Below are 17,652 nucleotides of genomic sequence, written 5' to 3'. Positions count from 1 at the left end.
GAGCACTCCTGCTGGCTGAGAGGTCAATGACTCTGAGGAAGAGGACCCCCTCTAATGGTGCTATACCTGTAGAGGTCCATGCTGAAGAAGGTTGGTCAGACTAGGCCACTTTTCACAGGCTGTTAAAGACTTCTATTGGTTCATTATTAATGGAACTTATTAGTCACTTTTACACAGTCTTTTGGGTGAAAAAGGAAGCAGCTGATAAGGGTGGGTGTTCCATCTGTTTCAATGACTCCTCTGGGCTTATTCCATTTTAATATCTGTTAAGAACCTGTTTATAGACTAAAACAGTGGGATGTAAACTGCTAAGCCCTTGAAGTATTTTGAGCAGGTAGGGTTTAAAAAGAAAACACATAAAGAAACAACAGTTATCCTAGGTGCAGAGAATAAGAACATATAGCTCAGTTGGTAGAGCATGAGACTCTCAGGGTTGTGGGTTCGAGGCCCACATTGGGCAAAAGATTCCTGCACTGCATGGGGTTGGACTTGGTCCCTTCCAACTCCACAGTTCTATGATTCTAGAAGAAGAGCCCTGCTAGATCAGGTCAAAGACCCATCTAGCCTAGAATTCCATTCACACCTGTGGCTCCAAGAAACTGAGACAGTGGCCACACCCCGGGAACAGCTTTGACTGGCCAGCTAAACCAGGTGAGGGTAGCCAATGTGTCTCAAACCCTCAGTGAATTAGGGACTTCTGCATGCGAAGCCAGGCTCTGGAGGATTGAGCGGACGAAACCAATAGGGTCCAAGAAAGCTGGTCTCGTAAAGAAAGCTGTTGTAGAGGGAAGTGAGGGGCAGATGGGGTTCTTCAACCTGGGAAGGTAGTCCATCTAGAAGGAAAACTCTGGTCCTAAACCTCTGCTGCCTTGAGGGACGTCTTCAGAAGAAGAAAAGACTAAGGAGTAAATCCTACACAAATCTGGATTGGAGTCCTTAAGACAGCTTGATGGTGCCTTGTACACCTCCACCCAGCAACTCTTGCAGCTAAGCTGGTGCCAAATATATTGCTCCGCTTTCCTTTGGACTACATCAGCGAGGCTGAGGGGTGGGAGGGGGTCTTGTCATCTGGGCAGACCAGGACCTCCATGCACACTGCCCAGGCTTGTGTCCCAAGGTCACAACAGTGCTGCTAATGCAGCGGTTTGACTTCATCCTAACATGTGCACCCCATTGCCTGTTGAGAAAGATGGAGGCTGCCAAGAGCTGGATCAGGCCAGTGGTTCCTTTAATCCAGCATCCTATTTTCATGGTAGCCAGTCAGGTACCTATGGGAAGCCAGAAAGCAGAACCTGAACACAGCAGCACTTTGCCTACTTGCGATTTGCAGCAGCTGGTATTCAGAGGCATACTGACTCTGACAAGAGAGGTAAGATCTAGTAGGACTCTTCTGATGAAGATACAAAACTTGTTGAAAAAGATGAATCACATTGTGTCCGAATCCTGTAGGAGCACTGTCACAACATAACATGCAAACTATTCAAATGAACTATGAGATGAATGGAAAGTTCAGTGCCATGCATTTGTTGAAAATGAAGAGACAAAGTGCACCACCTAGTGACAGATCTCATACCCTACAGATCAGGATGCTTAGTTTAACTGATCAGTTGAAGCTAACTGGTCCTCATCATTTTTATTATTCAAATTGCCCACCAGGCATGTTATGTACCTTTGTGTAAAACATCTTAATAGTCAAATCAGTTTGTCATCTACACTGATGCTCTACTCAAATGTAGACTCTTCCACATAATTCCAGTAACCACTACTTATGGTACTGGAACCCCCCCAATCAATTTCAGGGAGTGAGCTTGGGGGGGGGGATGTCCCATAGCGCAGGTGAAGTCCTTGCACAGGGCTTCTGCTGATGGGTCTCCTTGGGTGAATCCTGCCTATCATAATGGAAAATACCAGAGCAGTTCGTCCAAATTAAAAAAGGAAACATTTCAATGGAAAACATTTATTGTTCAAGAAGTTATTTACAAGAAATTATTTACATGGTAGTTTGTACAGACTGAGAAATTTAAAAAGCTGCTTTTATAAAAAAATATACATTTACAACATATTATACACAAAAACATTTTATCCCTTTTTCTTTAGAGCTAAACTATTATATAAAACATGCAATATACGACAACACATTAGGCAGCATATATCTTAAAAGGATAATGAAAACATTACCTTTGTACAATATAATATTCTACAGAATATGAACTTCTAATTTAAAAATGGTCCTTCCCATTTCAAGAGTTCTTACCTTCTGGTCTGACTCCACAATTCTCACCTGGGCAAACAAGCATAAAAACCACATACTGCATGCACTTCAGTATACACCAGCACACCCATTCATTTCAATGAAGGAAACAGCTCCTTCCACTGGATCAGACCCACACTATTTTATCTGTGTTTTACAAATGCAAATGAAGTTTCATTCATGTATGTTTTTCCAGTTGGAGCAGAAGAAAGGGAAACATCCTCATTCATTTCACTGTTCCTAGACACACAGATTATTATTATTTTAACAATTACCCCAGAAGTCACACACATTGTTTTTTGTGCGCTCATATTTTGCCGGGGTGGGGGAGAAACAGGTAAAGCAGATTAGAAGCAGCCTCATTAGTTGGGTCACATGCTGCAAACAAATTGTAAATGACAAATAGCAATTTCCACATTCCCTTGAGGCTCTGCATATATATAGCTAATGGAATGATGCTTACTTGACAGAACAATCTCTTAAAGAAATATCACTTCCCTATATCAAAATGTGTTCAGCATAAGTGACCAAGGCTTAAGTATCTTGTGGCATGTACATGTAGCAAATAAAGCACATACACTCCGAGTGGCATTTCTACACAGAAGTGATGCAGGGATATAAAACAGCTGCATGTGCAACATATTTGCTTTCCCTAAACTTACATATTGTTCATTTGTCAACTTGCTAGTGCAAGATGTCAGTTAAAAAAAGACTAAGGTTGTGCACACACATTACTGTTTATTCTGCATCAAGTGTGCTCCTACTGCTTGTTTTTGAAGCCACGTTGGCCACAATCCTTATCTATCCTGTAGTTGATTAAGCAATGCTGTGCTTTGATACATTTCCCCCCAAACCAGCTTAGATCAGGTGGCCCAGCTGTGCCCTTATATGGACAGGGATAGCCTAACGACTATCCTCTATGCTCTGGTAACTTCTAGGTTAGATTACTGCCATGTGTTATACTTGGGACTGCCTCTAATGATGGTTTGGAAACGTCAGCTGGTGCAGAATTCAGCGGCCAAGTTGCTCATGATTTGAGCATATACTGCCAATCCTGGCCCAACTACACTGGCTGCCAATTAGTTTCCTAGCCCAATTCAAAGTGCTGGTTTTGACCTATAAAGCTCAGGACCACAATATCTCAAGGATCACCTCTCCCCTTATGAACCAATCCCAACCCTGCAATTATCATCCAAGGCCCTTTCTTGTGTGCCTTATTCAGGAGAGGTCTAGAGGGTGGCAATTCAAGAACGGGCCTTTTCTGCAGTGGATCCTCATTTGTGGAATGCTGTTCCCTGGGAGGCTTACCTCAGGGGTTGGCAAACTAAGGCCCACGGGCTGTATCAGGCCCAATTGCCTTCAGGATCCAGTCCATGGATCAGCATGGGCCGTGGGGATTCTGTGCCATTTCCCCCTGTGCCATTCCCCCCCCCCCCACGCACCAGCTACGGACCCGCCCCACAGCCCACTGAGGGCTGCCAGGCTACGGCCACCATCCTGCCTGTGGGAGCCCTGGGGAAAGAGCGTGAGGAGCCGTGGCGGCGGCACTGCGAGCACACCACTTGGTGAGCTCCAGCCCTGCGGGAGGGGCCGGGCGCATAGTGAAGGGGTGAAGCCGGAGGGCGGCTGTGACAAGTCCCAGCCTGGTGGGCCAGCTCCCAGTGGACCTGAGCATAGCCCGCCGCTAGAGACGGTGCCTGGCCAGAGTCCTCGAGGCCGAAGCGCCGGGGAAGGGCTCCTGGTTCCCCTTCCCGGGAGAGGGGGAAGGGGCCAGGGGTGCTCAGATCATGGGTCTGGGAAGGTAAGCGCAGTGACTGGGGCTGGGGCTGGGGAGGACTACTTGCCCCCCTCGCCTCTTCTTCCAGCTCCCCGCCCCCATGCCGTTTCTCCGGCCCGCCACAAGGTCTAAGGAACAGTGAACCGGCCCGCGGCTAAAGAAATTTGCCGACCCCTGGCTTACCTGGTACCTTCATTACGTATCTTTAGGCACCAAACAAAAACATTCCTCTTCTCCCAGGCCTTTGGCTAATTAAACAATCTATGGCCTTTAAAACTTTGGGGGAGGAGGGTTACTGTTTTTGTTTGTTACAATTATACTTTTTCTGTTTTTATATTGTAAAATGAAGGGCAATATAGAAATTTAATATGAACAAACATTTTTCCTCCATGATTTAATGACTAACTGAGCAACTTATAATGCATAGAATGGTATTTGCTACTCACACTGCAAACATTTATTGCAGTTGTGTGTGTGTGTGTGGGGGGGGAAATAACTTGATCATTGTGTTGAGTAATCACATACAGAGCAGGGAGGATTTTAAAGCAGCTTATAACCAGAATGCCAGTTCATGTGCAGAGGCTATCTGATTAGCCTATAAAGTAATTTTCGATGCCATATGGAATGGAACAGGTGCCTATGATGCACCTGACCAACAATTTCTGGGATCATTTAGAACCTTTCAGAGAAGGCTACAAGGTTTTCATTCCTTTCTCTCCAAGACAAGAACTTCTGATAAGAGAGTTGTCTGATAAGAGAATTGTTCATAAGCATCATGGAGCAAAGTGGCAGATTCATGCTCTTGTAAACGAAAGGGCACAAAATACAGAAGAAATCTGTATATGAAAACATTCAGTAGCAATTGCCAGACATATGATCCAGAATGCCTTCAGCATTGCCAATGATCACTTTAGAAACATCTTAGCAAAAACTCAAAATAAAAGAGTTGGCCTCAAACAGGTAATGTCCCCCTTTCAAACTTCAATAATTTTATATTAACTTAAAATAAGTTTTAACTTTAAACTGTGTTTGTCAAACCTATGTGATGGTTTCTCAAATGTGTCTGGACACTTTTCTCACACAAATCTTTGAAGTAAATGTACCAATCTGATTTGCATAGAATAAGGGAAAAAACCTGCAGTTTGTTATATGTTGGGAGCTTTCCCCCCCAATATTGTGGCCCCTATTCATAGTCTCTGCACCTTCAGTCACAACTGAGTGCAAGTTTGGAAAACCTGGAGTTCTACAAAGCAATTTTTTTCAGAACCAATTTGTGTCTCATGTTTGATCGGGAGCACAAGTACAGAATATGCAGTTTTAAGGCTGCAATCTAGTCAAGCTCATAATGAAAGAACCATATAGCATTGAGGATTCAAAATCTCTCAACTACCCACAGTAGCAGTAAACATGAGGCCTGAAGTAGCATCATATTTTTAAGGAGAAGAAGTTGTATGTGCTTGTTGGATCTGGATCCACATTTCTCTTATTTGCTATAGGGTTGAAATCAATGTGTCTACTCTAAGCATGACTAAGTCTGGATGTAACCCATTGAAATAGCTGTCAATTTTACCCTTTTCTTGCGAGGAATCCTATTCGGAATAAGGGAATTTCCCTTAAAAAAAGGGAAAAGTTGACAGCTATGCCCATTGTGTGCAATTATGCAAGAATTTGGATAAAATGCTCAAAAACAATGCCTTAAAATATCACGCTTAAACATATTGGGGGCAGGAAGGCTTAAGAAAACTGACTTATCCATGCAAATGGATAATAAACTTCAAACATAACTAATTTTAAAAATCTGTTTAATTATACCGAGAGCTGATTGCTTGGTTATACTACAATACAACAAAAATATGCAAGCTTCAAGTAAAAATAAGTTTATCATACTGAAACAAAATATAGCAAAGTGCAAAACTGAAGAGGAAACACTACTGCTTTCCTCAGATTTAATCAAGAAAAATATATTTAAAATGCTATATTACAGATAAATACAATGAATACTTAACCACCTCTTTGGTCCTTATGTTCATAAATTAAGCCAACATAATGTTACCTATGGTTTTGAATAATGAAGTTTTCTAAAATGTCATTGCTAAATATGTTAAGAGATCAGTTCATGAAACTTAAACTGGCTTAAAAATAAAAAACTTGCAGATTATCTGGAATTTTAAAAAAAATACGAAATTTTCAACTGCTCTCAAACAGTAATTCAGTTCATGGTCAAATACTGGCATTGCATAAACTTTACACTGGATTCTTTTTAGAATGCTTCTTAAGTAGCATGTTCAATCACTTCCTCAGATAAATTTTTGAATATTGGTGTAGATTTCCTTCATTTCCTGTAGCAGCTGAAGGTATTATTTTAATTCTATTCATACAAAGTGCATTGCACCCTTAAGTAAAGCACACCACTCTAAACTTGCATGAAAGAAGAAACCCACCCTTTTTAGCATATGAAAAAATGGCCCTAGTAACATTACTCCTTACACGTTACTTTCAAAACCGAATACAGAATATTGCTATCAGAAACTTTCATTTGTTATTTCATTGTTTTTTTAAAATATAAATTGGTTTTAAAATGCAATAAACAACTAACTCTGCAATCGCTTCAAAATACAAATGTTACGTATTCTATTCAAAGGCATAGTGCTGTACTTATCCTTGGCTAAAGCACACCTTTTTAGTATTCATTACCAAACAGTGACTGAAAGAGAAGATTTTATTTACCATTTTTTATAGAAAAAGTCATTTTATACATTGATCTACCGTAAAACACAACTCATTAGCTGAGTTCAATGAGTCATGATCTACGATTGCTTCCTGTTACAAAGCAGTTCTGGGCAGACCCTTTTCTAGATGGCCACTCAGAACCTGCTGTATTGTTGCTGCCCAATGAATGTGTTGCAATATTTAACAAAGTGCATATCTAGCCTTTAAGTTATTCCTAACCTAACCTTAATACTGATGGGATTTGTTTCTCATGAAAAGTGTAAGAGTTTTGTCAGAATGAGGCAACCACAAACAACATAGGAAGCATCTGAGCCTCCAGTACAGAAATACATTTCTTCATATAGCCCTAAAGTCAATCGACTTAGAAATTTACATATATAGTCTTCATAACTACTTCAGTACTGGGGCCTGAGAAGTGTTTGCTTTGCAGCTTCATTACACCACTACATATAACACTAGACATCAGACAACTTCACATACAACATTCACAACAGTATCACATACAGCATGTTCTGATGCTCAATAAAATATGAAACCAATATGGAGTTTTATAACTCCAAAGGCTTGAAGATACAGTGCTTAATATTTAAGTCAATAAAAATTGTAATTAAAAAACAAAAACTTTTCTGCATTGACTTAACTGGGGCAGGTAGCACTAGTGATTTCTCCAAGTTTTTTCCTATTATTCATTTTAACACCACTACCACAAGCTACCATCAAATGCAAGCCAATGGCAGAGACAAAACAGCAGTAAGTTGACAATGGACTAGAAAATTCCTTCTAACATATACTCAAGGCACTATAAATTAAAATAGCATTTTATACTAGTGTAGGTTTAGAATGTGCCTTGGCATTTAAATTAAATTACCTGAAACAAAGAACAAAATATATCAATGTTTCTTTAAATACCTCCTAGTATTAATGCTATTTCCTTTCCCCTATGACTTTGATTTAGAGTCTTGGGTGAGCACAAAGCTTCCGTCTGTCGGTATGGCAAACAAAAGTCTGCAATCACACAACCGTGAAGAAGCTCCAGTTATACATAGGTCTTTGCAGGATAGCAGTCTATCACTACAACTATAAGAATGAAGACAGAATAATAATGAATGTCTTAAGTGTTTTCGCTAGACCAAAGTAGGCAAAATAGCCTCTAGTGATAATTTATTAGTATATACAACTACAAATTGTGATTTTGCCACAATATTTAGAAAGGTTGTGGAACAAAGCACTGTGCTGTCAAAGTGTTATTGCTGCAGTTATGATTTCTGTAGGCATTAACTTCTGCTGTCATGACAACCTGTGGTCACACACCCGGAAAGATGGTAGAGACATGTACAGACTGCCAATTTTGAACAGAAAACTAAGGGCTAATTCACACATTGCACTCTTGAGTGAAGGAATACATAGATTCAAGCCCTACTGCCACCTGTATTAGAGCAGCCAAAAGTAGTAGAAAAGGCAATGTCAGCTAAAGTCGTCCTCTCTTACTGCACATGCCTTGTTTTTTCCCAAATTCCCAGTAAAGGGATTCTTGGCTACTGCCACTCTACTTAGAGAAGAGCACCAGCAGCAGAGTGACTGAGGTGCTGTTGAAAAAGGTGCAGTGGTTGAGCAGCGACAACATCTAGCAATTTCTGGTAAATGCAGAATTGGGTTCTCCAGCCACTGCCACTTGCACTGGTTTCCGGAAGTAGGGAGCCTGCTCCCTTCTTTCAGCTCTTAATACAGGCATGTTTGTGCATGCTGATTACATGTGCATACTCACTGAAAGGACAGCGTGTGAATCAGCCCAAAAATACAATTAATTCACTCCTTCCCAATACTTACATTTAGATAGTGTCTTGTAGTTTCTCTCTATTCACTTCATAACATGTTACAGTAAAGACATTACAGTCACATCACCGCTGCTGCTCTTGCTAAAACAACACACACAGAACAGGTCTACTGGAAGCTAAGCATATGAAAGTCACATATAATCATCCCCAAATTATCTCAAGGTTGGGAAATAGGAAGATTTTAAATTCTCTCCCTTTTGATACTGATAATCTACTAGAATAAACATTTGTTCAGAATCCTGGCATAATCACATAGAAAAACTGCATCCCCCCCATCTATCTTTGACTTACTTTAGATTAGACCATACTGTAAACACATACTTTTCAAGATTTGTGGCTCCTCCTGGTCTTAAAATAGTATTACTGAATGTTTCAACAATCAAGGTCAAAGCAAATATATTTTCGAAATAATGTAGGATTCCTTTTGTAACCTTTTTTAGTCATCTGACCCATACAGCCTTTGTTCCAATCCATGACCATGAATTTGGGACATACCATAACTTGATAAAATATCAAAAGCATAACATGTTACTAAAAGGCTGCTTTTAGTGAATGTGACATATCCTAATTAAATCCATTCATAAGGAGCTCCTATATTGGATCAATCACATTCATGTCCTTACCAGACTGTTGTTTCAGTCACTAAATCCCAGCAATGCTAATAAATTCAATACTCAAGCAGCTTTCTCCTCCACAGGCTTGATAAATTTCTGCATTGAGATGGAGTTAGTTATTAGTAATAAACAAGTGCTTTGTTGGTAGACCTGAAATTTTTTTGAACTATGTTTGCTGCACTCAAATACTACACATTTAAATGGTCATACTATCAATATTTTTTTTAAACAAAAACAAATCAACTTTGCATTTGGCACATTTATGATCCATTCTTCAGAAATGCCCCTCTGTATTTCTCCCAATACCGTTATGAACAATGATCACATCACCATTTGCCTGATTAGCAGCTTCACAAGGTGCTTTATCTTGCAGCTTCTCCTAAATTGATCACACCTTGCCTGTGACAGAGGCACATTAGGTGCAGTGCAGTTGTGTGTCATTTTTGGACTCTAGAGGGAACTCCTTGGTGGAACCTCTAGGTTTGAAGTCTACATACCAAATACTTCTCCTTGCAATTCAAATCCAGCAGCTACTGGAACAACTTCTGGGAAGCTTCACTGCAGACCATTTCCTTTTATAAACCAAGTTTTCACAGAAGTTTCAAAGTGTAGCAAGAATTCTTGAGAAGGATATAATTAGTGTCAGTACAGTCTGGCCAATTCCAAACACCAGTGCTTGTAAAGGAGCCATGCTTTTTCCAGCTACTCTGAAAATTCCAGCTACTGCTGCACCTAGAGAATCACAAGGAAGGGGAGAAATATGAAGTTACCTCAAAAAATAGTAAAAGGTTTGTATTTTAAGACATTTTAGGACCAAAATTTTCAAATGTTACTTTTTAATTACATTTGGCCTGATCCTGCTAATATTAAGGACTTGTAAGTCCCATTGAACTGAATGGGAGATAAGTATGTTTAACTCTCACATTCAAATTAATGGGTCCTGAAAGTGCTTATCTTTAGCTAGATTGTGTCCAATATTTTGTTGTAAGCCTGACCAGGGGGGATATATAAATGTCACAGATAAATAATAATCAAATAAACCAGTAGTTTACATGCCCTATCCAAATGCTAGTATCTGCAAGACTGACACTGTAAAGCCTTAAGTTAGTCAATAATGTGTTGGACTTTGTTCTTCTCCTTGAACTTTCCTAAGAGAGAACCCACTTCTACAATGAATATTAATGGTGCGGTATCAATAAATTTATTAAAAATTGTCCAGTAGCACCTTAGAGACCAACTAAGTTTGTTCTGGGTATAAGCTTTCATGTCCATGCACACTTCAGATGCATGCACATAAAAGCTTATACCCAGAACAAACTTAGTTGGTCTCTAAGGTGCTACTGGACAATTTTTTATTTTTTTTATTTATTTTGACTTTGTCAGACCAACACAGCTACCTACCTGAATAAATTTATATATACCCTGAACAACCAGAGACAGACATTGATCCCCTTGCAGTGGAGGTAAAACACTGCCATCATGGTTAGTAGCCATTGATCACATCCTCCTCCTCAAAATGTATTCTAATTAGAATGCCATTGGGGGGGGGGGAACCCCCAGGAAATTATATCTTTTTTCCTCCTGTTTTTTTCTTCCAGATGACACTTTGGGTTTTGAAAAAAAGGAAGAATAACATTTGGTGGGACACCAGAGGGGAAAACTACAGAATATTTTTTAATTTTATAATAAGTGAAATGACAAGGGTGTTTTTCACTCAACACATGCTTTAAAATTTTTATGCAAGGCATTGGAGAATGATAATTTGTGTATACTGTAGTCATATACCACATTCAAATCCAAGATGTGTTTCTGCATCTAGAATTCAGTATTTTCAGTGTTGTATATAAAGTTATGCTTTGTATTTAAATATGCTGCTATTCTTTAATATTGTGACTAAATGAAAGTTTCTGTCCAAATGACACACAATTGTTTTAGCAAACAAGAGTGTTTCTATTTTCAACTCCCCGCACCCTTCACAAACAGGAAAAAAAACTATTATATATTTGCTTTGCATAAGGTGCAGCTGTTTGCAACCTTCCATCTCTAATATTTTACATTTTATTTGTAAAAATTGAATGTCTTTATACTTTCTAGTCTAATTCTTTGTGTGCTTACCAGGGAGTAAAGTCCAGTAAACATAAACATGCTCTGCAACTGCCATAAATATGCCAAGTTTTACAATGGTAACCAAGTTAAAAAAGATGCATTTTATATTGTTTAAAAAGAAATTTAACTTTGTTTGATAATATATTTCAATTTTCTCCAACATTCCCCCCAATGTATGCCTTTTTCTCAAGATTTCAACATTTCTGGAAATTTCAGATCTTTAACTCTAACTGTCAAACATTAAGCACTCACTGGCATAGCTCTCACATAATGTTAGACCATGGTTTGTTTAACAGACCAGGAGCTAACCACAAATTGACCTGCAGATGACCAAACAAACCATGATTTGATTTGTGCAAGTTTTGTTTTTTCCAGAGGCTCTTGTCTCAAGCCTTTTGTAACTTAATGGGAATCTGGGCTAGGTGGCCAATCAAATCATAGGTAGAGAAGGATTTATGTAACACCAAGCCATAGTTAAGGCAAACAAAAGATCATAAGTGAACTTAAGCCATGCCTTAGAACAGAATTAGTTGGCAATTAACAAACTATAACCTCCTAAATTCAGGGTTCAAAGGATCAAACAAAACATGGTTTAAATAAATCACAATTTCATAAACCACAGATTAGCATTATTTGCCAACCAGGACTTCGTTTCCACAGCTAACTGTTAACAAGCTCCAAACAAAACCTGACAGAGGAGTTAAGTGTTGCAGATTTAAAAAGCTTGTTTTAGAAAATCACCCTGCCCTACCCTGGGAAGAAGAAGCGACACTACTACTGGGAGACTGGCTCTGTGGTGGCACCCTGCTTCTCTTCCTCCTAAAGCTGAGACATATGAAGAATCATGGCTGCCAATTTTATATGGCCCTTCCCTCAGCCACTGAACAACCCCAGCAGCTGTAAGCCTCACAGAACTCCAGTGTAATGAACCAAAAATCATTTACTACAATAGCTAAAAAATAATCTTCAAAAAGAAGTATTTGAACATTTTAAGACTTACTGGTTATCATAGCTCCAGTTACAGAACCCAGAAATCCAATGCTGACTGCAATGATAGAGATTACTCTCCCTTGTCTATGCCTCTGCAGCATCACAAACATTAAAACTCCTGCAGCACCGTGGACAAACAGAGAGGAGAAGAGAGCCCAGAGGAAAACCCAGTACCACATTTCTGGAAGAAAGCAATCAAAGAGCGGGTTAACGTTTGAGAAAAAATGATTAAATCAAAGAGAAAGAAATCCTTGCATATTTTGAGGAATTATAAAGAGATACAAAAGCATGCACAGACATAATACTTATTTAATAACTTTATTCTACTTTCTATTATGCTGTCCACTGCCCATTTCTCTGCACACTTAAGGTCACCCTATTAAACTATTTTGAGCAAATTTAAAATGCTCCAATTTTTAAATCTATGTTATACTTATAAACAATTTCTGACAGCTAGCCAAAACAAATTACCTTAGAGGGAGAAATAAGCAAATACTAATCCCTTCTGAAATTTTACTGGTCGTTCACCTTTAAACATGTCAGCATCTCTAAAAGTAGCAAGCTGCCAAACTAAGAGCTTTTTTCCCCCGATGATGCCAAGAACATTTAAGTTACGAATACATTGCTTCCAATTGTTATTAAAGTGGAAACAATATTTAAACCCTGAAGAATGAATGAATGCTACATAGCAGCTATTCAGACCAACTTGAAATTGTGAGGAAATTCCAACAATAGTTTTTTATCACTGAATGTCCTAAATAACCAAATTTATCTTTCTAGGACATATTGTACACATGCTGGATAAAAATAGATTTTGTTCTTTAGTGTTAAATGCAACTAACACTGAGAAAAAGTGTCAAAGTTGTGGAACTATGAGAACAGAAACTAGCTAATTGAGGGAGAACTGATTCTGAAGCAGCACATGCTCTCCAAAGGAGACAAAATTAGCTGTATAAAAGGCATAAATCTTTCACCAAAGGAAACAATTCATAAAACTACGTATTGCATCACACAGAGAGACTTAAGTTAGCCGAAGGCTGCTTTAACAAAACTTACTTCAGATCACAGACAGTTCTCAAATTTAAGTATTATATTATACTGCATGTATCAATTTCTATTCCATTGTGAACTGCCCTGAGATCTGTAGATGAAGGGTGGTTTACAAATAATACTAATACTACTACTAATAATAATTTATACTATGTCTGGTTTATTTAAAAGTAGTCTAAATATATCCCTCATATCTCTTGATTCAAAGAACCTTAAAAAACAAATAATGTAAAACACACCAAACAAAAACATACTTGCTGAATGCTTCCTTGGCAATCAGGCAGGGAAACGTTCCAAAAATTTGTTTCCCCACCCCACTCTCTTTTAGTTGTTTAGGATACAATTAACTAACAGATAAAATGTAAACTAGCACTAAAAATTTGCAGTTATTTCCAAGAGAGAACCCTGGAAGTTTAGCTAGAAGTATTGTACTGTATACCAAAACTGTTAACATGTGTTCACCTTTGTGAGCTGGAGCCATAGAAGCTGAAATCCTCAGGGCCCGAGACCCAGTGTGGTATAGTGGTCAGAGTTTTGGACTAGGGCCGGGGTGACCAGGATTCAAATATGCAATCAGCCATGAAACTCACTGGGTGACCTTGGGCCAGTCACTGCCTCTCAGCTAACCTACCCCATAGGGTTGTTGGGGGAATTAAATGATATGGGGAGAATCATGTACACTACCTTGAACTTCTTGAGAAAAATGCTGGGATACAAATACAATAAGTAAGTAATGGTGAATCATGAGATTCAATTTAGAAATTAAATGGTACCCAGTGGAATCCTTTATAATCCTGACCATGCTGCAGGCTGCTGTGGCTGCAGCATGCACTGCCAGTCTTCATATGTCCAGACTAGTTGATTGGGCAAGAAAATAGAAGACAATTTCCAAGAGAATATTGGCATGTTGACAGCAACAAAAAGTCTTTTGGCATCTTAAAGCTAAAAAAATATTTAAGATTTTGTGAACTAGCATCCACATATCAAATGGAATGGAAAATGAGAGTCAGGATGGAAGTACAGTATGCACTAGGGCAAAGAACATGTGAAGTTCATATATATGCTAATGGAATCTAAGCTGACTATAGCCACACAAAATAGGTATTAGAACAGTACAGTAGTTGAAAGCTCAGTCTATGTGCCAAGGTAGAAAAACAGGACAATTCAACAAAACAAATTAATATTGAAATAAGTATGTTGCGTAACATTTATGAACAGACAATATAATGTTATTTTATTTTATTTAACAAAATGTATACATTGCTTTCTAAGTGGTTTAAAGAAAAATCCAAAACCTTCATTAAAAATGATAAAGGCAAAAAAATAACATATGTTTAAAAATATTAATAAGACCAGTAATTTTAAAATAATATACATAATAAAATTACATGTTTGGGTAGGTTTGCTGAAGCAAAAAGTTTTCAGCAGGCACTAAGAACAATAGTGAAATGCCTAATATAAATGAACAGGGAGTTCCAAAGACTATACACTGCCTGATGTTGTAGTAAGTAGCGTACCAGTAAAAAGAATGACGCATTTTGGTTGTATACACACTTCCACCTGAACACCACATCTAATCCATTGTTTATTGATACAGGGCCACTGTATTCTGTGAAATAGTACTAGAATCAAGTATCCAATACTCATGTAGTTTCCTTAGTGTGAACTAGTTTCCTTAAGTGAACCTTCTTTTTACTAAGAAAATGCTTCAGATATGATTTATTATCCAGGCAAATAGATATCTGTGTCAGATGGAGTGCTAGCTAGATGCATGAAACTTATACTGTACAGCACTTTTACCAAGTGCTCAAAGAGCATCACATAAATTAGATCAGTAATCATCCTAACTGCACTACCAGAAAGACTAGTATGATTACAGATGGGGAGCTCAATCTGAGAATGTAAGAACGGCCCTGCTGGATAAGACCATGAATCACATTTCTGTGAGTGTCCCAATCAGATGCTTTCAAAAAGCCTACAAAGAGGGAATGATGGCCACAAGCTCTACTTCACTGTTTGTACCAGTTGGAGGCATCCTGCCTCTGAACCCTGAGGTTCCACATTTAAATATCATTGATCATTGTTGATGGACCTATCCTCCAGAAATCTGCCTAATTCCTTTGGCCAGTGGCCATAAACACATCTTGTGGCAGTGAATTTCATTTAATTATGCACTGCATCCATCAATCTACAACCCTAAGGGTTTCCCATTCTGTACACCTTCGACCATGCCATCCACATAACCTTTTACACTGCAGAATTTAGAAGAGAAAATTGTTTATATGGTTCTCTCTATGCATGTGCAAAGACACTAGGTGAAATCACTTAGGTTTACAGTCTTGGGATTATATCCAACTCTGTACAAGCTGCTCACACAGGATTTCCTATGCTTTTCCGACTCCTTAAATCTGGAAGAGATTTTGAGGGTGCACTGGGAGCTGTAGGACAGAAGAGGAAGCCCCACCATGCAGGCTAGAGTTTGTTCTGCTTGTGTAGCAGCAGTGAATGCAATTCTTAACCTACAACTGTGCACATTTATTTTGATGTCAGTCCCATTTAACAAAATAGGATTTACTTCTGAGTCAACAGAAAAGTCAACTACCAAGCAAGACTTGGTAGTTACTGTGCAAGGCAGTGTTTCTTTACAAGATAAAGAGCAAATTATAACTTCATAATTTTAACTGAACACATTTGACAGTTTGGGTACTTGGCGGGCATGAAATAGGAGCAAAAAATGTAGCTTCTCTAAATGAAAAAGCATAGCAAGAGGAATGCCAACAAATTTGACATTAAGCATACATTTTAGTATGAATTAAACAATAGTTATGAAGAAACAGATATATATTTTTGATGACACATACATGCACTAGAATCTTTAAACAGGCTTTCACTTGCTGTGTAACAAAGCAGGGTCTTTGAAGGCTATGCTTGTCAACTAGAGTTTAAGTGCTTGTATTAAAAATAATGTATATTTTTACGAAGTCTGTTGCTTCACTAATCCCCATTAGGGGGGAGAGAAAGGAAATACATTTTTAAGTGCCCCAAAAGTTTTTAAATTGAGGCAGCATTTAGTTGATCAGACAGCATAAGCCCTGTACCTGTTTGGTACTAGGTCCTGCAGGAAATACCCGGATCAGATGCCACAGATCTGAACAGCAGCAATTTTCCAAAAAGGCCCAGCGAGGAACATAGGAAGACAGGTGCCCAGTCAAGTCCTTTGGGTTATTGGAGCACCCCATAGATCTGAGTCAGAACCTGCACCTACTCTAACCTCCAGCCTGCGTATTAAGCTCCAACCAAATGCCATCCGTTACTCTCCATTTATGATGCCACGCACATTTTCACCTGCCCTTTTGAACCAGAAGCCACTTTACATTCACACGTTCCCGGGTACCATTTTCTCTGCCCTGCTCGAGTGTGTCCCCGCCCCCAGGCTTCCCACCTAAGACTCTGGCGACACCTCTCCTCTCCCTCCGTCACAGAACACAGGCCGCTTTACGAACCTCGCCCGCCCCAGCCTCCGAACGCCTCCCCCGCCCGCCCTGCGCCCGGGCCGTTACCGGTGAGGTGCCGGAGCGAGGTGCCGTGCGCCCACAGACTCAGCACCTGCTGGACCGACAAGTTGATCATGCTGCTGTCCCCCGCCTCCGCCTTCATGCCCGCCGCGCTGGTGGAGGCGGCGGCTTGGCCGTCTCCGTCGTCGCTGGGCCGCCTCCCGGCGAGTCGCGGCTGGCTCCGCCACCAGTCTCGGAGAAGGCGAGGCCGGGCTCCCGAGGGGACGCTGCGGGCCGAAGGGGCGCGGATGGGGTGGGCTCCCCGCGGCGGGGGAGACATCGAGGAAGGCAGGAGGACGAGCCAGGAGGAGGCGGCGGCGGCCCTCGCTCTCCGCTTCTCCAGCGGCGGGACGCGCGCCTCAGGGCTGGCAGGTGCGGAGAGCCCCGCGGTTTGGGGCCGAGGGGAGGAAAGGAGACGGAGGCAGTTGCCGGGCGGCGGCAGCAGCAGCAACGGCCATCACCGCCCCCTTCCGAAGCCGCCTTCTCATGGCCTCCTCAGCTGCGAGGGGAGCGCGAGAGGGGGAGGCACCCGCGCGAGGCTCCAACGGGCAGCAACCGCCTCTTTTCCCCCCCCCCCCACCGGCCGGACGGCCGACCAACGGCTACTCCGCGCGTGCTTGAGCACGAGGCCCTACCCCCAGCCAGCCTCCCCCGCCCGACGGGACGCGCGCGCGCCTCCCTCAGCGAAACAGTAGCTGCCGAAGGAGCGCGCGCGCACGAGAGAGACGGCTCCTCCTCTCCCCAA

The 17,652-nt window shown here is 40.6% G+C and overlaps 1 protein-coding gene across 1 annotated transcript; it reads right to left on the bottom strand.

Annotated features, from left to right (window-relative positions):
• Nucleotides 1-5,813: 5,813 nt before the first annotated feature.
• Nucleotides 5,814-17,364, bottom strand: TMEM170B (transmembrane protein 170B; the record flags this gene model as incomplete). Its single annotated transcript, XM_033154659.1, has 3 exons — nt 5,814-9,939; nt 12,314-12,484; nt 16,914-17,364. Coding segments are annotated over 3 exons (753 nt in total), but the record flags the coding sequence as incomplete, so codon positions are not given.
• Nucleotides 17,365-17,652: the final 288 nt, after the last annotated feature.

Source organism: Lacerta agilis, chromosome 7, assembly GCF_009819535.1.
Source record: "Lacerta agilis isolate rLacAgi1 chromosome 7, rLacAgi1.pri, whole genome shotgun sequence".
Taxonomy (NCBI): domain Eukaryota; kingdom Metazoa; phylum Chordata; class Lepidosauria; order Squamata; family Lacertidae; genus Lacerta; species Lacerta agilis.
The sequence above is the reverse complement of the archived record's forward strand: the minus strand, read 5'-3'. Positions and strand labels throughout refer to the sequence as shown.